At 50.9% G+C, this 20,485-nt stretch overlaps 1 protein-coding gene across 5 annotated transcripts in view; it reads left to right on the top strand.

Moving 5' to 3' along the window:
* Positions 1-20,485, top strand: part of ST3GAL5 (ST3 beta-galactoside alpha-2,3-sialyltransferase 5) — a 44,710-nt gene that overhangs the window by 18,032 nt on the left and 6,193 nt on the right. For all 5 annotated transcript variants that reach the window (XM_058279041.2, XM_058279039.2, XM_058279038.2 and 2 more), the window contains exons 3-4: positions 2,517-2,628; positions 17,706-18,049. In XM_058279041.2, the coding sequence (XP_058135024.1) occupies positions 2,517-2,628; positions 17,706-18,049 (456 nt within the window). The remainder of the gene's footprint in view (positions 1-2,516; positions 2,629-17,705; positions 18,050-20,485) is intronic.

The raw sequence follows: 20,485 nt of genomic DNA, 5'->3' as shown, positions 1-20,485 counted from the left end.
GGTTAAAGTTCCCTAAAGGCATTTGAATAGCAAATATTAAATGCTAGCAGAGGTGACAGGTGTTTCAGCCACCTGACCCTTATATCCTTATAAGTGGTAGAATTAATAAAGGAAGAGCTTTTCAGTTTTGTCTGGTACCAGCTAAACTAAGTTGAAAATGACCTTTTGTTTTTCACGTCTAAAGACGAAACTCCAGGCTTAAGATCTAGCCTCCCATTGCTAATTTAGGAGGTGCGGGGGGAAAGGCGGGGGAGGGAGACACGTATTTATAAACACTCGTATCTCCCGCCCCTCCTCTTCTTGCTCAAGCCAGTGTTTTTGGAGCGCCTTGCGTGCCTGCCTCTGCTCTGGGCTGGCTGCTGGCTCCACAGTGGCAACCTGAGTCTCCCACCGCTCAGGGCGCGGGCGGGTGGACGCATTACCACGGAATTACAGGAGAGAGCCTTCGGCGCTGTAGAGGTGGGGCTTACTGTCCCACCTGCTTTCTTTAAAAAAGAGCAAAAGAAAATGATTACTTTAACTGCGTGTCACTCATTCTCAGGGGGTGGAGGTGGGTGGAGAGAGCAGATGTTATGTCCGCAAGATTCCAAGTTCAGAAGGCACGGAAGGGTACTCAGCAGAACAACATCTCGCCCTTGCTGCCGGCGGTTCCCCTTCCCTTTTCAAACAGCCAGTATTGCCAGTGTCTCCTGCACAGGAGGAATATGTGGCGTATGTGTGTGTATTCTTCTCCCCTTCCCGTGGTATCGAAAGTTCAGTGGAAAAAGTAAACAAAAAGAAGTTGTCAACAGCTCCCTACCACACAGCTTCTCACCCCAGCCGTGCAGATTACAAGGTAGTCAACAGGTGCAGACACTGCCACCCTGCCCGATGCAGTTCAGCTCAGCCTCTGCCTGGGCTAGGACCAGACTCCGCAGGTTCCTCCTCCAAGAGACGGTCCTGCAGGCACAGTCACAAGTTCGAGGGCCCAGGCCACCCACACTTCTGGCCAGCTGGCTACAGATTTGGGGACTCCCATAGCCTTGGGGTTTGATAATTCACTCGAACGACCCACAGAACTGTCCTTGGGATTTTAGTTTTATTACAGTAATAGGATACAAACAAGAAGAAGCCAGAAGAGGAGACGCAGGCGGCCAGGTCTGGAAAGTTCTCAGACACAAGCTTCCATGTCCTCAAGTCTGCACATGTCACCCTGTGGGCACAGAGGGCTATTTTCTCAGTCGTGGAAGCTCATCGGGGCTTCGAGGGTCCCGGCTTTATCAGGGGTCTCATCACGTAGGCGTGACTGATGGAATCCGTGTCCCTGTGGTTGAGCTCAGTCTACAGTCCCCAGAGGTCAGGGAAGTGGGCCGCCGTCACCTGACTGGAAGCCCCAACCCCCAGTCACCTGGTTGATCTCTCTGGTGAGAGGTCTGTCTGTCCTCAGAGGACAGGTGTGGCTGACCCACCCTGTACCTTTCAGGTGTGGTCCAGGGCCCAACACGAAGAACCCAGGAAGCTCCAGAGATTCAGTGGTGGCTTCCCCAGGAACTGAGGACAAAGACCAACCAAGGTTTCCATCATACGTCCCCCCAGCCCCCTCTTCTAGACAAAGGGTAGTGTCCTATTCATTTTACGTGGTACTCAATCCCAGGAATGAAGACTTTTGTCGAGGTTTTCATGGGAGCCCGTTGAAACGAGAGTGAACACGTCTCGAAAGCGTTTCCTAGCAACGTGTCCTTGCCTCATTATCCTCAAGAAATATTTTGCCTGTGTTATGTACAGTATACCATGCTTGATGCTGACCTAAAAGAAACTGCCCCCTTTCTTGAGAAGATAGTTTTCCCTGTAAGAGTATTCCTTAGGTTTGTTTTTTTCAATAACAAAAATTATTTAAAGTAGCGATTCTTAAACTTTGATTTAAACTTTTGGTTTGTCAGTTATCCCTTAGGGAACTTCCTGAAAATTAGATTTCTAGAACAAGAGCTAGATCCAGTTTTCTCCAAATCCTGTGTATGTATTTTAAACTACATCATGGTGTGAATTCATTAGATCTTTTAAAAACTTTTTTTAGGTAGTCTTAAGGACCGGTGGTTCTTTCTCACTTCCATCAGTCTCATCCCTGGGTAGAATTCTTCAGAGCTAGTTGTGAATAGATTGTTTATTTTCTATTATTTCTTTGTTAAGATTGACAGCACTTTTAAGTGGCAAAAAGTTGAGGCAGAGAGACTGTATTTCAAAATGTATTACTTGATTTTTTTTTAAGTCAAATAATATGCTTGTGATTCAGGATTTATTATAGGTTCTTCTAAAAAAAACTTTCTGTACCTGTTTGTAATAAAGACAGCTAATTTATATTATCAAGAAGGTAAGAAAATCGTGCCTTCCTTCTGCCACTGAGGTCAACTTAAAGATTGTCCTTTCCATGCTGCATGGCAGGCAGTCTTCAATTTAGATTAGTTTTGTACATATCTCACATTATTTTTCTTGGTTGTCAAATGACAGCATCATTATACCTAATTGATTTTTCCCCTCAGGTGTACGTTGCTTGTGTTTGGAGTATGGATCCTTTACATCCTCAAGCTGAATTATGTTACTGAAGAATGTGACACGAAAAGGCTGCATTATGTGAACGCTGACCGTGTTAAGGTTCGTGGCTTAGTTTCCCGGGCCGTGGGCTGGCGTAAACAATGGGAACGTCGTGGCTCGTGGTTTTTCATTTGCTTGTTTGCTTGCTGGTTTGTGTGTGTGTGTTTTGGAGGTACGGGGAATGAACCCAGGACCTCATACGTGGGAAGCAGGTGCTCAGCCACTGAGCTACACCCGCTCCCCAGCTCACGGTTTTGAGGTTAGGGAAAAAGACCTGATCAAGGCACCATCAAGGTGACGCTTCTCCCCCAAGGCTGTGGCCTTCTGGGGCTGGCCGCTGGCCGTCCTTGGTCCCTGGCTTGTCGTGTGGCAGAGCGCCTGTGGGTCTCTCCTGGTCTCCCCCTTCTCTTCTAGTTGCGTTGCTGTTAGCTTCTTGCTTCCCTGCTTTCCCTCTTTCTGCCTGAGTGTCATTCTCTTGTGAAGGATTCCAGTAAGAGGACTAAGGCTGGGCACACCTCAACTACGCAGCCTCGTGGAGAGGTGCTGCTCACAGTAGCAGTGAAGTAGATTCAAGAACATGTTTTTCTGGGGTGCAGAGCCCCGCCCCACACAGTTAGCTCTTCCATTGGTATGTTTCCTTTCTGTTGAATAAGTAAACCTTTCCAAGTGCACCCTTGAGCCGTAACGTCATCTCTAACGTGTTACAGTTAAACGTTAAGTAAAGTTTGAAAGTGGAGTGGAAAAATTACTTTATCTTATCCCAAAAGCAGAAGAACCCGCCACCCCCAAAACCAACCAAATACCCACCCTCCTGCAGTATTCTACCCTAGTCTGTGGGGGGGGGCGGGACAGGGGGTTTCCATTTGACCCTCCCCAGAACACCCGTCATGGGGCGGAAGTGCCACGGTGCTGCAGGGTACCTGCTCGGTGCTGCAGGGTACCTGCTCGGTGCTGAGGTGTACCTGCTCAGTGCTGAGGTGTACCTGCTCAGTGCTGCAGGGTACCTGCTCGGTGCTGAGGTGTACCTGCTCGGTGCTGCAGGGTACCTGCTCGGTGCTGCAGTGTACCTGCTCGGTGCTGCAGGGTACCTGCTCGGTGCTGCAGGGTACCTGCTCGGTGCTGAGGTGTACCTGCTCGGTGCTGCAGGGTACCTGCTCGGTGCTGAGGTGTACCTGCTCGGTGCTGCAGGGTACCTGCTCGGTGCTGAGGTGTACCTGCTCGGTGCTGCAGGGTACCTGCTCGGTGCTGAGGTGTACCTGCTCGGTGCTGCAGGGTACCTGCTCGGTGCTGAGGTGTACCTGCTCAGTGCTGAGGTGTACCTGCTCGGTGCTGCAGGGTACCTGCTCGGTGCTGCAGGGTACCTGCTCGGTGCTGCAAGGTACCTGCTCGATGCTGAGGTGTACCTGCTCGGTGCTGAGGTGTACCTGCTCAGTGCTGCAGGGTACCTGCTCGGTGCTGAGGTGTACCTGCTTGGTGCTGCAGGGTACCTGCTCGGTGCTGAGGTGTACCTGCTCGGTGCTGCAGGGTACCTGCTCGGTGCTGCAGGGTACCTGCTCGGTGCTGAGGTGTACCTGCTCAGTGCTGCAGGGTACCTGCTCGGTGCTGAGGTGTACCTGCTCGGTGCTGCAGGGTACCTGCTCGGTGCTGAGGTGTACCTGCTCGATGCTGCAGTGTACCTGCTCGGTGCTGCAGGGTACCTGCTCGATGCTGAGGTGTACCTGCTCAGTGCTGCAGTGTACCTGCTCGGTGCTGCAGGGTACCTGCTCGATGCTGAGGTGTACCTGCTCGGTGCTGCAGCGTACCTGCTCAGTGCTGCAGTGTACCTGCTCTAAAAACAGGTGGAAGAAGTTCCTTTCAGGTCACCTGTCATGCCTGCATTTGATTGTTAGTGTTACTGATTTTACATTGGACTTCAAGGTTTCCCTTCAACGTCGGTTTGTTTTTCTAAATCAGTTGACAGATTCACTGCTAATACCACTGATTATTTGATTGGCTAAAGTAGCCGATGATGTTCAGCCCAGGCTGGAAGAAAAGGTGATTTTCATTTGGGTGCTTTCCATCTTATTTAATTACCTTCGTGGCTGGGAGATCCTGGAAGGCTAAGCCACTTGCCCACGTCCACGTCTGGTCCAGTAGCAATCGTTCATGCTTACTTTGTACACTGTTCTAAAAGTGCTTTTGCAATATTGACTCAGCTAATCTTCCTTTAACCGCCCCAGGAATGTGAAGGCCTTTATTATCCCCATTTTCCAGCTGAGAAAATGGAGAAGCAGGGAGATGATAAAGTGGCTTGCCCAGGGTCACCCTCGCCCCGACAGGGTGGCTTCAGAGGAGCAGACTTTTACCAGGCTGGGGGCGGTGGGGGGGGGGCCGGAAGGAGGAGGGTCCCAGCAGAGAGGAGCAGGGCCTCGGGGCCGCTTCAGGCTCCTCCAAGGGGATTCGCCTGCCTGCAGTGGGCGCCGAGGGTGCTGTCTGCAGTAAACTGCTGACTGCGCACGGAGCCCCAACCAGCGCCGCCTCGCCCTCCCAGCCCCACCTCGACATCACTCACCCACGGCGACTCTTCTCCCCGCGGGTCTGACGCGGCCAGAAAGTGCTTTTCAGGACTCATCCGGGCAGGGACCGCTTGTCCAAGAGAGAGCTAGGCTTTCCCTCCACCCTGTGCCCGGAGGTGGCTGAGGAGGGAGCACTGCAGGTGGGCGCGCTCGGGCCGCTGGCCCCTGGGGACCTGCCTTTGCGGGCTCCGCCGCAGCCCCCTGCCCCATTGGGCCCCCCTGCCTCCAGCTGGGCTCTCCTGTCCAGCCCCCACCACGGACGGCAGAGGTGCATTTCCAGAGTCGCTCGATGTGTTTGAAATCCGTGGCCGGCACCTCCAGCCACTCATCAGACCTGCCGTGACGGACCCCTCCCCTCTGGAGCTGTCTCTGGGTCTCCTGCGTCCCCCCAAGCCTGGCCGTGGCCCCCAGTTTGGCCGTCTGGGGGCACTGGCTGGTGCTTCCCTGAGATATCAAGAACCCCAGCTCTCAGTCACTTGCAGGCCGCTGCTCTTTTCTCTGTGCGTGAAACAGGCTCCTTCTGGACCTGTTGACTCATTTCCTTTCCATCGAGCTTCCTCTCTGCGTCATGCCTGCTGGGAGAGGTTGAATCTGGTGAATCCCCAAAAGAGATTGTGCTCTTGAACTGATCCCTTCCTGGGGGCGTGGGGCCCTTCTGATTGGATGATACCAGTGGGCGTGGCTCAGGCTGGGCACCGCCCTCTTCCTGGAGCTTTATATAAACGAGAGGCAGGCAGAAGCAGAGAAAGGAAGTGGCTGTTTCGACCTGCCCTGGGAGAGAGGACTTGAGGCTCGCTGGCAGCCGGGGCTGCAGCACGAGGCCCCAGGAGGCTGGGCCCATGGGGCAGCTCACGGCAGAGGAGACGAGCAGGCCTGACCGCCCACAGTTGAACCCGGACGAAAGCAGAGCAGAGAGCAAAGAGCTCACATTTTTGAATCATGCAGAACTTAGATTCAAACCTAAACGATACTTAGTTCCAGCAAGGGCTTAGCAAAGCTCCTTAGTTGTTCTGCGTCCCAGTTTTCTCATCTGCGAAATGTCACATCTGTGCCACAAAAGCCAAACAAGATCACAGCCCCAGTGCTCCTTTTCTAGTCCTGATTTTGATTCACATGCCTCCCGATAATCTGCATGTCCTTTGAAAGTGCCTCAGCTCTTTTGTGGTACAGATGAGTATAAACAAGGAAATGAAAAGAACCTCATCAAAATCAGAGTCCCACCCTTGGCCCGTGAGAAACCCTTGGGCCCCACGAGTCCTGCTGGCCACAGAGCCTCCCTTCCTTGCCGCGTCCATCCTCAGATGTCCACTGACTCATGCTGTCAGCATTAACACATCTGTTTTGGTGGGGCGGGGTGTCTCCAGAGCCCTCTGCTAGTGCGCCCCCTCTCCTCGTGGTCCATCTGGCCTTGCACACATGCCCAAATCCCTTTACATTCCAGGGCCCTGCAGAGCGCTCTTGGATAAAGTTTGTGGACATCCTGTCTCTGTTTTTCGTCTTCTGGGAAAGGCCTAAAATGATGACACTTTGCATGACTTATGGGTATGCTGCGAATGCCTGCCTTTGTTTTTTGCTGCACTTCTCCACAATCTCTGCGTCCTCATTTTCTTGTCCATTTCAAGAAGCCGTTGGCCATTGGACCAGCTGCACAGGTGTCTGCTCGTAGAGGCCGGGTTTGCTGGAGAGAGCCATGGGCACCCTCATGCAAGGGCCAACACGCCATTTCACAGATGCAGGATGGACAAGGCGTGGCTTAGTAATACCGTAGGTGAAAACAGCTTAGTGGCTTCCGTGGCCAGCCAGTGCGGTATGCGTCAGCATGTGCTGTGGCTGCCTGCATCATTTTTTCTTAAGCTGCACAAATAGAATCTGGGATCTCGACCAGGGATGGTTTGCTTAACCCTGCAATGATCAGCCAAATGTTCTGTGCATTTTGGCCACTGTTCTATGACATTCTCCCAAGGAGCCTGTGACAGTTTGAAGTTATTTTATGAATCCCAAATAGAAAAAGTTCTTGAACTAATCCATTCCTGTGGTGTGGGGTCCTTTTTTTTTTTTTTTTTAATTTATTTCTCTTCACTTCCCCCTCCGCCCCAGTTGTCTTTTCTCTGTGTCCATTTGCTGCGTGTTCTTCTTTTTTGTCCGTTTCTGTTGTTGTCAGCGGCACGGGAATCTGTGTTTCTTTTTGTTGCGTCATCTTCTTGTGTCAGCTCTCCGTGTGTGCGGAAGCACTCCTGAGCAGGCTGCACTTTCTTTCCCGCTGGGCGGCTCTCCTTACAGGGCACACTCCTTGCGCGTGGGGACACCCCTGCGTGGCAGGGCACTCCTTGCGTGCTTCAGCCCTGCACGTGGGCCAGCTCCACACGGGTCAAGGAGGCCCGGGGCTTGAACCGCGGACCTCCCATGTGGTAGACGGACGCCCTAACCACTGGGCCAAGTCCGCTTCCCGTGGGGTCCCTTTGATTGGACTGTGTCATGAGCCATGGTTCAGGTTGGGTCTGGGCCCTCTTCCTGGAGCTTTACCTACACAGAGAGAGACACCCAGGAAAAGGGAGCTCTGTCGTTTTGACCTGGCCATGTGAGCGAGGGGACCGCCGGTTCACCTACAGCTGCAGAAAGGCAGAGCAGCCCGAGAGGTCCCGGAACCTGGAATCAGCAGAGCACGGAGGTATAGAAAGAGGCCTCCTGAGGGGCAGGGCCCAGGAGCAGCTCCAGGCTGAAGGGACAAGGCCAGTCGCCCACAGCTGGGCAGAGGAAAGAAGCAGAGCAGCCGAGAATGAGAGAGGAGGCCTGGAAAGAGACGAGCCCTGTGCCTGACTGCCCACAGCTGAGCTCTAGGAGAAGGTCGGTTCTGGGAGGGAAGGCGGGACTCTGGCAGCGACTGGTCGCCATCTTGCTTCAGCATGCGCAGGGCACCGGGACCACCAGCAGCTGAGCTTGGTGAGAAGGCATCTCTGCTGACGGACATTTCACGGCCTTTGAACTGTAAGCTTTTGCCCTTGATACATTTCCCATTACAAAAGCCATCACGTTTCTGGCACCTTGCATCAGCAGCCCTGTGGCCAACTAAGACAGAAGTCGGACTTCTGGAAATGACTGGGCGAGAGACCAAAACCACGTCCCTGAGGAATGGTTGAAGGGGTGGAAACATCCGTGCAGTCCAAAGAAGAGACCAGGTGAGGACACGTGGTGGCCACCGCCGGCCAGCAAGGGCCTGGCCTGTTGAGGTTTGGCCCTGACCACGGGCCCCACAGCAGGGACATGTGGCAGGGGGTGGCGCCAAGCTGAAGGAGAAGGCTCTCACAGTCCCTGGTGCCTGAAGATGGGATAAACGGGCTGCCCTGGTGGTGAGGCACTGGGGGTCTCTCAGAAAACAGTCCTGTCAAGAGAAGTCAGGCATCAGCAGCGGGTGGCTCAGGGCCCTTGCCAACCCCTTCCAGCCTAGGATTCTGCGGCTCTCTGCGATTTGCTTCTATAATCTGAGGCTCTCCGTTTCCAGCGTGCTGGGTGGGGTGTGGCAGCCTGGAAGGTTCTAAAGGGCCTGCCATCCTGCTGGCTAGTATCGCTCCCCACCCGCTCGACAACTTCCAGACCAAGCCTCAACAGTGTTTTGCAACTCCTCTGCACCTCCCCAGCTTCCGTCTTATACTGTGGTCATTCGTGTGAGCATCTCATCATCCCACCTAAAATGTAAATTATTTGAAATCGAGGGACCATGTTCACAAACTATATAGTTTCTAGAATTCTGAGAAAAATAGTGACCCGAGGTTGCCCTTGGGAGCCCTCTGCCCTCACCAGTGCCCAGACACGTCTCCTTACCCGCTTTCTGTCTCCAGACCACATTTCTGAAAGTCAAATCTGACCTATTGCTTCTGTGCTTGAAATGCTTCAGTTTCTCTCCATGACCTTCAGGAGAGGACCCAGAACTCCCTGGTCTAACCGGAAGACTCTTTCTGACTTCATTCCTTCTGACCTAGCCAGCCTCCTTTTGCCCCTCTCCCTCACAGAGCTGCCAGGTCCAGGCACCCTACGCCCCTCACAGTTCCCGGTTCCACCCGGTTCACGTGCGATGGTTTTAGTGTGCTCACGAAGTTGTGCAGCCATCGCTACGATCAGCTTGAGAACATTTTCATCAACCAGAAAGAAACCTTCAGTGCCCATTTGCAGTCACTCTCTATTCCCTTCTCTCCTTGAGTCCTTGGCAACTACTCATCCACTTTCTGTCTCTATGGATTTGCCTCTTCTGGACATTTCCTATAAATGAAATCATAACATGTGGTCTTTCGTGACTGAGTTTTTTCCAGACTCAAGGCTTCAAGGTTTATCCATCTTCCTTTCTTCCTTTCTTTCTTTCTTCCTTCCTTTCTTTTTCTTTTTTGACTAAAATTCTATTCTTTGCATATGCCACATTTTATTTAGTCTTTCATCACTTGATGGGCATTCAAGTTGATCCCATTTAGGGCTATTGTAAATAAAGCTGCCTTTAAAGTTCGTGGTTACATTTTATGTGGACATATGTTTTCATTTCTCTTGAGAGTGGAATTGCTGGGTCATAGGGTAACTATATTTTGAAGAACTGCCAAGCTGTTTTCCAAAACAGTGCACCCAACCATGTGTGAGTGTTCCAGTTTCTCCACATCCTCATCGACACTTGTAGTCGATGTAGTCTGTCTTTTTTATTATCGCCATCCTACTGTGTATGAAATGGTATCTTACTGTGCTTTGATTTGCCTTTCTCTAATGACTAATGATATTGAGCATCTTTTCAGTTGTTTATTGCCTGTTTGCATATATTCTTCAGAGAAATGTCTATTCAAGTCCTTTGCCTATTTTAAAATTTGAGTTGTCTATTTATTACTGAGTTGTAAGAGTTCTTTATGTATTCTAGATACCAGTTCTTTGTGGTATGCAATAAAGAAATATGATTTGCAACTATTTACTACCATTTTGTGGGTTGTCTTCTCAGTTTCTGGATGGTAGGATTTGCAACATGAAAGTTTTTAGTATTTTTTTAAAGATTTATTTTATTTATTTCTCTCCCTACCCTCCTCATTGTTTGCACTCACTGTCTGCTCTCTGTGTCGGTTCATTGTGTGCTCTCTGTGTCTGCTTGTCTTCTTTTTCTTTTTAGGAGGCACTGAAAATCTAACCTGGGACCTCCCATGTGAGAGGGAGGTGTGCAATCACTTGAGCCACCTCCACTCCCTGCTTGTGTCTCTCGTGTCTCCTCATGCAGTCATCTCGTGGAGTCATCTTGTTGCATCACCTCATTGCGTCAGCTCACCACACCAGCCCAGCCCGTCAGCTTACTGACCGTCTTCTTTTCAGCCTCCTTACTTATCTCCTTTAGGAGGCACCAGGAACCAAACCTGGGGCCTCCATGTGGTTGGCAGGTGCCCATCTGCTTGAGGCACATCCACCGCTCAGTTTTTAGTATTTATGTAACCCAGTTTATGTATTTTTTGTTGTTGTTGCTTGTTCCTTTAGTGTTACATCTAAGAAACCATTGTCTAATTCAAGGTCACAAAGATTTACACCTACATTTTCTTTGAAGAGTTCATAGTTCTCGCTCTTACATTGAGGTCTTAGAATTGTTTTGAGTTAATTTTTGTATATGGCGGGGGTTAGGGTTCCAGCTTCCTTCTTTTGCAGGTAGATATCCACTTGTCCCAAACAATTTGTTGAAGAGACTCTTCTTTCCCCTGTGTTTGCTGCATTCTTTCTTCTCTGCCACCTGCCCATCTCCTGTCCTTGGCCTTTCTGATAAACACCCTTTAAATCTGATCTCAGCTCTGGAGTAGCTCCTCCAAGAAGCCTTCCCTGGCCGTCCTCTGGGCTCTCGAAGCCCCTTCGTAACCGCTTGAACTGTGTGCCTTCCCAGTTGTCTTCCACACAGGCTCTTTGAAGACAGGGCCTCCTGTGCTAATATTTTACGTTAATTAATTAATATGCACTTGTGCATGTTAAATACCAGAGGGAGGGGGAAAGGTTTCGTGGCCCCCAGTCTAGCTTGTACAGAAAACCCACAGTTAAATAACTGGCGATTCTTTGAGTTCACTGAATAATACATGCTAGTTTATTAATAGCCCTTTGAGGAATAGAACTGATGTTCTCTTGTTCGACTCTTCGCACCCACTGGAAGACAGAGAAAAACTCTCTTTCTTCTTCCCCCTAAATCATGGAGTGGGAAATGAGACATCAAGTAGGCAGCCCAGTTTCCACTTCATCGACCCAGTTCTGAAGGAGTCTTAAAAGAGCTTTACTTCTCCTAATTGTAAAAATAATGCCGAAAGAATTTAAATAATACAGAAATGAATAAAGTAGAAAACCCCCTGTAATTTTTTTTTTGTGGGGAAGGAGAGAGGAACAGGGGCCAACCTTACAAGTTTAGAAATGAATTAAGTAGGAAGTGCAAGCCTGCTATAACCAAGGTGGAATTAAGGGTGTTTTTAATTATATTACTTGGGATTTTTTTTTTAAGTAGCTTTTTAACTTTTTTGATGGGGTCAAAATGTCCCTTTTTTCAGATTGTCCTCAGCAGATATTCATGCAAAAGCATGCCTCAGAAACAATAAATAAATTTAAAAATTTTGAAGTGGAAACCCTCAGAAGGGTTTCCAAATTAGGGGGACAGCAAGCTTGGGGTCTCACTGAGGGTTTGGGTGAGAAGGTAGCAGGTGGTGAGACTGGGAAGGAGACGAGGCCAAAGGTGAAAGGCTTGAAGGTCACACTGAGCAGCTCCTTGATGTGATCCCGGGTTGAGCCTCATTAAAACAAGAACAGAAGTCCTCTCTAGGGTCCAGAGGCCCTCCCCTTCCTGGTGGTCGTGAGACGGGGGTCAGGGGGGACTCCCTACAAAGAAAGCCTTTCTCCGGCCTGCCGGTGGGGAATCTGATCCTACCCCCGAGAGCACCTGGACAAACGTGAACTATTGGGGTTGTATGTTGTCTGAGCTGGTCTCAAAGCTGTGAAGTGCGGCCCCGTCAGCCTTGATGCGTGCTGGAGCGCGAGCCCACTCGGCCACCGGTGTCCCCTGGCAAAGAGCAGAAGAGGAAACGTGCGGACTCGGTTGTGGGTTGGTAGTTTCTATTTAAAGGTGTTGCGTCACATGCCAGTCTTTTTTCTTTTTAAAGACTAGCAGTCGTCTCTGAAGAGACGCTAGGACACTGACTGTGTTGCTCGGCTGTGAAATTGCATTTCAAAGGTGTCTGAGGAGAGAGGAGGGCTCGCTCGGGCCGACTCGTTCTGGGCTGTGTGCATTTGGCCCTCTCCTGTCAGAGGGCTAAAGACCGCGTCTCACCCTGGGGACCGCGTTCTGTGCTGTGGCGTTTAATTTACTTAGTGGAGAAGTTTCATATGGTTATGAATTCCAAAAAGAGACCGAGGATTTTGTTTGCAATCTGGTCTGTACCTGGGCATGATGGAGTTATGACTAGGGCTTTGATTGGGTCATGTCATGACGGTGTTGAGTCCCTGCCCTTTGGTGGGTGGGACTCACAGATAAAAGGCATGGCAAAGGACAGAGGTGGAGGCTTTTCGATGTTGGAGTTTGACGCTGAAGCCTTAAGCTGGAGCCCCAGGAAGTAAGCTCACAGAGGAAACAGAAGCAAGCCAGGAAGAGAGGAACTCTGAGCCCAGAAAGAAGCAAGCCCTGGGAAGAGAGGAACCCTGAACCCAGAGAGAAGCAAAACCCTGGAAGGGAGGAACCCAGGAAGCCTGAACCCTCACAGCTGTCGGCAGCCATCTTGCTCCAACACGTGAAAACAGACTTTCGTAAGGGAAGTAACTTACGCTTTATGGCCTGATGTCTGTAAGCTCCTTCCCCAAATAAATACCCTTTGAAAAAACCAACCAATTTCTGGTATTTTGCATCAGCACCCCTTTGGCTGACTAATACACATAGCTTCTCCTAAATTAGGCAGGGTAACCCCAGACAGAGTTATGAAATCGGTTCAGCCACTAGTACCTCCACGTGGATTCTTTTCTCTCCTTGGTACTGTTCCCCGTTCCCCATCCCCTCCTTGAATGTTTTCAAGATAAGGAGATGCAAGGCTTGACCTGAGGTTAAGTGCTTCAACCAAGATAACTCTGCTAGTTAAATGCTTCTAGCACTGGCTCTCGCATCCAGATCTTCTGGTTCCTTTTTTCTTAACAGTTTACCTGATTAAATTTACATACCAAAAGATTTACTCATTTCAAGCTTGTAGTCGGTGTATTTTAATGAAGTTCTACCATTGCGCTACCATTCCCCCAGGCCAGCTTTGGAACATTCTCATCACCCAGTTAAGTTCCCTGTGCGTCTTCATAGACAGGCCCAACAGGCAGCCACGACTGGTCGATTTTTTAATGTTGTATTCTTTCTGTGATTTGGGTATTTAAATGTCTTCTGCTTTTAACCAGGTGAAGGTTAAAGACAGTGTATTAGTCAGCCAAAGGGGTGCTGATGCAAAATACCAGAAACTGGTTGGTTTTTATAAAGGGTATTTGTTTGGGGTAGGAGCTTACAGATACCAGGCCATAAAGCATAAGTTACTTCCCTTACGAAAGTCTGTTTTCACGTGTTGGAGCAAGATGGCTGCCGACGTCTGCGAGGGCTCAGGCTTCCTGGGTTCCTCTGGGCTCAGTGCCTCTATTTTCTCCACAAGGTCAGCTGTAGACTCTCAGGCAAATGGCTCTGTCTCTCTCCCTGGGGCTCCAGCTTCAGCATCAAACTCCAACATCAAAACTCCACATTAAAAGCCCCCAACTCTGTCCTTGGCATGCCTTGTATCTGAGAGTCCCCACCCACCACGGGCTGGGACTCAACGCCCTGCTGGCACAAGAGGTTCACTTAATTAAGTAATCAAGTAAACCTGTGAATCCAATATACTCTCATCTGCCCAGAGGAAAAGACCAGTTTGCAAACATAATCCAATGTTTCTTTTCAGAATTCATCAATAATACCAAACTGCTCCAGACAGCTAACATGAATGTGAATTAAATGTATCAATAACTGCCCCACAGTTCTTGTATGATGCAAGTCTTCACCTGCAGAATGCTTTGGGCATCACAGCAATCCTGTGAGAAAGACCAAAATATGAGTTCACAGATGAGGAAACGGGAGCTTTGTGAGGTATCCGACGCCCTCAGATGGCACAGCCGGTGGCAGAGTGGGAATCCTGCCTAGATTCAGTCAACCCAGCCCCAGAACTCTCCCTCAGCCTGAGGTAGTTAAAATAATAATAATAATAATAATAATAATAATAATAGAACCTTGCCTTTTACTAAGAATTAGGCCATGCGCCTATAATTCTGAGATGGAGTATCATTAAAACTATGAAGTAAAAATGAACATGGTGATTTTACTGTGGAAAATTACTTCGATGTGTGTATGTGTGTGTTTGTGATACCTTTCAGTGAGTTTTTACGTTGTGGTTTTCCATGGCAAGTCACCACATCACTGACACTCAGAACGATCAGATGTCCATTTATTCCTAATTGTGGGCAGCCGGCAAGCTCAGCCAGGGAGACTCTTAGAAATGGAAAGCCTTTATTTCCTTTCCTGAATTTGTGAGGCGTGGACGGAACTCCTTGTGTCTGGTGAGAGGGGCCTGTGGCCGAGTCTTCTCTCTCCGCTCCTCTGGCCTCCAGCTTGGGAGTAGCTGTCGCGGGAAGGAAGGGCTGAGTCCGGGAGCTCTCTGTCTTATCCCAGCCCCTTCAGAGAAGGTTTCCCCTCAGCCATTATTCTTCTGAGCAAAGGCTGGAGAGAGAGAGGAGAGAGGCAAAGCCAGTTTCCTATGAGAAGACATTATCCCGGGACTTTCTCAGACCGTGTTATGCTTCCTTAAACAAGCTGAGGCAGAGAGTTGCTGTGGTTTTAGACATTTCAAGCGGCGTTGAGAACTATTATTCACTCAGGGTTTATTTACTGCACCTGCTGTGAATTAGACACTGGAGAGGTTTCAGTTAGAAGATGACGCCTGAGCCCTGTGCTCTGCTCCCTGACTAGAAAATTAAATTTGAAGCCTGAAATTGAACTCTCTGCCAGAATGGAAATGGAAGGAAATTTCATTCCATTCTGAGTGAAATTTCTGAAGAGAAACTTGGGCCGCTTCAGGGAGCGGGGCTCGCGTTTCCGGCCCGATGGCCCGCCTCGGCTTCCAGGCCCGAGTCAGTCCCTGAGCGGCTCTGGGTGGACTCGGGCGCTTCCCGGGCCTTCCTCTCCACAGAGGATGGTAAACTCGGTTCTCGGGCTGGCGTCCTGTGGTGGGGAGGTAGCCCCTTCGCCCCCTAAGAGCTGCAGCTCCCCGCCGTTGGGCCTAGCGCCTAGAGGCGCGTGTGGAGCAGGCGGCCCTCTGTGTGCCCGCCGCGGGGACAGCCCCTGCCCGGGGCCCTGTCGGCCGAGCCCGCGCGGCTTGCCAGGCCTCCCGCTGTTTCCTCGCGAGCGCCTCGTGGGCGGCGTGTTGTGTATGTGCTCGGCCCTCTCCCGGGTCCTGCCCCCAGGCAGGTCTCTTACCCCCCCCCCCCCCCCGTGAGCCACGAAGGTGGGAACGGGTGGCAGCGACCGTGAGGGAGCTCAGCCTCTGGGGTAGCGTCCCCGAAGCCCCCCAGCTACCACCGACCCTCTTCAGAAACGGGCCAGGCCTTCAGGACAGAGACGGTGGCTCCTCTCGGGCACGTGTAACTTTTTGCAGCAATGGTCTTTCTTAAAGTGTCTCTGCTAAAACAGCTAGAGGTGTTCCTTTAAAAAGCAAAACAAAACACGGTTACCCAAAAATAAAAATAACGAGGCTTTGAGGAAAAATACAGTGGATATAAGCATTTAAAATGGTATGACAATAGTAAGCCTTCCGATAATTCGGGAACCATTTAAAAGACATGTGGGGGAAGTGGACTTGGCCCAGTGGTTAGGGCGTCCGTCTACCACACAGGAGGTCCACGGTTCAAGCCCCGGGCCTCCTTGACCCGTGTGGAGCTGGCCCACGGGCAGTACTGATGTGCTCAAGGAGTGCCCTGCCACGCAGGGGTGTCCCCCGCATAGGGGAGCCCCACGCACGAGGAGTGCGCCCCATAAGGAGAGCCGCCCAGCGCGAGAGAAAGTGCAGCCTGCCCAGGAATGGTGCCGCACACATGGAGAGCTGACACAACAATATGACACAACAAAAAGAGACACAGATACCCGATGCCTCAGATAAGGATAGAAGTGGTCACAGAAGAACACACAGCGAATGGACACAGAGAGCAGACAACTGGGGGTGGGGGAGAAGGGGAGAGAAACAAATAAGAAATAAAATCTTTAAAAAAAATAAAAGAGATGTGAAAAAAATATTTTTAAATACATTTTTTTAAATGGAAGAACGATGTGTTCTTTTTTTTTTAATATTTATTTCTCCCCCCCCAACCCCCGTTGTCTGTTCTCTGTGTCTATTTGCTGCGTCGTCTTCTTTGTCTGCTTCTATTGTTGTCAGCGGCACGGGAATCTGTGTCTCTTTTTGTTGCATCATCTTGTTGTTGTGTCAGCTCTCCGTGTGTGTGGCGCCATTCCTGGGCAGGCTGCACTTTCTTTCGCGCTGGGCGGCTCTCCTTACGGGGCGCACTCCTTGCGCGTGGGGCTCCCCTACGCGGGGGACACCCCTGCGTGGCTCAGCACTCCTTGCGCGCATCAGCACTGCGCGTGGGCCAGCTCCACACAGGTCAAGGAGGCCCGGGGTTTGAACCACGGACCTCCCATGTGGTAGATGGACGCCCTCACCACTGGGCCAAGTCCACCGCCACGATGTGTTCTATTCCTAAAAATAAATATCCCAGTAAATGTAGGATTTTACGCACGCCCACATGACAGTAGCGGGATGAAAGGAGGGAGAGTGGAACATGGAGATGAGGACCGAAAGCCCGAGGATGAGGGAGCTCTACCTAAGGTAGCATTTGGCCAAGTGGAGCCCAGAGGAAGAACGGGGCGAGCAGACATGGGTGTTTCTCTGAGGCTGGTGCGCCCAGCTGTGCTCTAGTGGTCTCTGTGCTCAGCAGCTGTTTTTGGTTCCTTGGTGATACAAAACACCAACGTGTGGGGAAAACTGCCTGTGAGACCCACCTACTTCCTGCAGCAACACAGCGTCATATTAGATCATTTGCATTCCGGGTAATGGGGTACAAAGTCTGTGACCCCAATTGATAAATAAGCCTCTTATCTTGCTCAGTAGGAACCGGAAAGATATACCCCTCAAAGTAGACTTTTCACCCCAAATCTCTTTGAACAAGGCTAGACTGGGGAGTGGGGGTGACATCTCCTTGCTTTACATACATCCTGAAGTAAACATTCCTGTTGAGTTTATCTGCTTGTCACGTGCTATTCCAAGGTTTTCTTCCTTCAAGTTTCTGAACATAAATTAACCCTAAAAAGCAAATATTTTGTGTTAAAAAGAATAATCAGGGAGCGGGTGTGGCTCGAGCGATTAGGCTCCCGCCTGCCACATGGGAGGTCCCGGGTTTGGTTTCTGTGCATCCGGGAGAAGGCGAGCAAGACAGCAAGCTGGCCTGGCAGGAAGAGCATGTTTCTAAGGTCTGAGACCTTCGAACACTCAAATCTTTGTGATTCCATTCCAGAGAGCGCAGAAATTTGCCCAGCAGGTCTTGCAAAAGGAGTGTCGGCCCGAGTTTGCGAAGAAGTCGATGGCGCGGTTGTTTGAGCACAGGTACAGCGCGGACTTACTGCCGTTCGTGGAGGGCACCTCCGGAGGGAACGGAGCCGAGTACAAATACGACCCTCCTTTCGGCTTTCGCAAGTTCTCCAGCAAAGTCCAGACCCTCCTGGAAATACTGCCCGAGCACGACATTCCTGACCACCTGAGAGCAAAGCGTTGTCGGCGCTGCGTGGTCATCGGAAGTGGAGGGCTCCTGCGCGGGCTGGAACTGGGCCAGGCCCTCAACCAGTATGACGTGGTGATAAGGTATGCTGCCTTTTTGTTTTTTAAACCCAGGACCTCATCCGTGGGCAGCAGGTGCTCGGCCACTGCGCTACACCTGCTCCCGGGGCGCTCCGCTTTTAAGACAAACCTCTCTCCTCTAGAATGCGTCCGCCTCTCTGTGGCCAGGTGCAGTGCCAGGTACACGGTCCCTGCCCTTTAGAAGGCAAAAGCAGGAAATGACTGGGTGCCTCAGGTTGTGCCACACTGACCTTCAGTCTTGGTGGAACCTTTTCAGAGAAGGTAGGGATTGAAGGAGAGGTGGAGTTTACAGGGCGACTGCGGCGCGCAGGGGCAAGAGGAGGGCGCAGCGGGAGACCGAGCGAGCAGGGAGCAGGGCTCAGTGGAGGACCGAGCGAGCAGGGAGCAGGGCTCAGTGGAGGACCGAGCGAGCAGGGAGCAGGGCTCAGTGGAGGACCGAGCGAGCAGGGAGCAGGGCTCAGTGGAGGACAGCCAGCGCCAGAGCTGACCCCACGTGAAAGCACCGGGAAGGAGCAGCTGGTCTAGCCCTCCTACGTCCCTTTTTATTTGTCTGCTTAAAAATTGCTTTTCTGATTATAAAAGTAAAATACGTTCATTGTAGAAGATTGGGAAAATACAAAAAAATATTTTTGAAAAGAAAAGAAAAAAGCCTTAACAGATAACCAACCATACTTAATTTGTTGTGATTTTTTTTGTTTATATGTTTATTTTTGCCCTATCTACATACTTACACATGCATTTATATCTTAGAACTTAATTTGCTTTTTGAACACAATACTTTGGACCAATTCTAAGGTCATTAAATATTCAAGGGAAAACTAACTGTCACAAGTGATCAATAGTCCTGTTGGTGATAATATACATTAGCCGTTTTTCTGGACACTGGGCATTAGGATGTTTCTAGTTCCTTTGTTATTGTGAAAAGGCTTTTCACTTTCTAAAGTCTTCCTGCACATCTCCGATGGTTTCCTGAGAGAAGTTCCTAGAGGTAGAATTGTCAGTGGAAAGGTATCCGGATATTTTTCAGGCTCGTGATGCATCGTAGTAACTTGTTCCTTTCTTCAGGGTGTGACGAGCCAGGGGCACGATCGGAGTTGAGTCTTGTTTGAACTGGTTGAGGCTTGGCTTGGGGGCAGGAGAGAATAGGGAGGCTTGGGGGCCTGGATTTGGAGGCAAGAGGGGCAGGGGCTGGTGAGACGGAGAAGGTGGACGGGGATGCAGTAACGAAAGGTGGGCTGGGAGGAGTCCACTGAGCGAGGAAACGGCAGGCCTTTCTGACGCTGGACAGTTAATGAAGAGACGTGGTGTCAGGTCTGCAGGATGTCCAGCCTGGGGCTGGAAGACCTTCTGGAACCGGAACCACTGTCAGAAACTGGGTAGCTGATGAAACTCGCCGCTTAGGAAGGGACAACAGCAAAACCCATTTTGGACATTTTAAGCCTAAAAGCAGTGATGTGCTTACACAGCACCTCTGTCTCCAGCAGTTTTGATCTTGGGCAAGTTACCAAACTGTCCGGTGCCTCAGGTTCCTCGTCTCTAAAAATGGAAATGGTACACATGAAGACAAGTGCACAGATGCATGGTGCTCAGAAGAGTGTTGAGCGTAGTAAATGCTCAATAAATGTCAGCAGCTGCTTTTGGAGAAAGAGTGGGGAGGTGGGGGCTCAGGAGGAGAGGGCAGAGGATGCGAGGAAAGAATCAGCCTTGGAAGGGTCAAGGGATAGAAGAACAGGTAAGAACCAAGCCTTAAGGCACAGCCAGAGGCTGCTGTGGCAGGAGAGCAGGCATGGGGGGACGCGGCAGCGTGGGGGGTGGGGTAAGAGCTGGGGTGAATGGAGGACATAACAGCTGCTTTCCCATGGGTGCTTTTTGGATGACAGAACCCTGTCAAGTACTCTCCATGTTCTCATTCCTCAAAATAACTCGATGAGGTGAAGCTCTCACTGCCAGCTGGTGCCAGAGATGGCACGGAGACAGCCTAGAGCCCCGGTCCAGGCCAGAGCCCGGCCCTCCAAAGGCAAGGTCTTGAGACCCCCCAAACCCTGTCCCTATCCCTGGAACTGAATGAGCTGTGCCCCGAGAGTGCGGGGGGAGGCAGGGACCCCGTGCCCGTCAGATGGCGCGACCGGGATTCGGGAACAAAAGGGAGAAGGTGGGGGTGTGGGCTGTCTGGGCCAGGGGACAGCACCTGCGGGCGGAAGAGGAGAGCGGCCTTGAGCTTACCTTGAAGAGCAGGCGGGATCGGGCTCTTCAGAGCAGAGGCAGCGGGAGACCCGGGTGAGGAACGAGGGCTGGGAAGGCAGCTGGGCGCCGTCGGTGCCCGCATGGACCCCGGAGGCCCCCGAGGACCGGGCACAGAACATCCGGTCCAGGGGCATGCTTTGCTTTTAGTTGTCAAGACTAATCATTTCTTTGGAGAATAGTCCAGGGGTGACGTGT

Source organism: Dasypus novemcinctus, chromosome 17 (genome assembly GCF_030445035.2).
Source record: "Dasypus novemcinctus isolate mDasNov1 chromosome 17, mDasNov1.1.hap2, whole genome shotgun sequence".
Classification (NCBI taxonomy): domain Eukaryota; kingdom Metazoa; phylum Chordata; class Mammalia; order Cingulata; family Dasypodidae; genus Dasypus; species Dasypus novemcinctus.
Note: the sequence above shows the minus strand (reverse complement) of the source record. Positions and strands in the feature narration are given on the sequence as shown.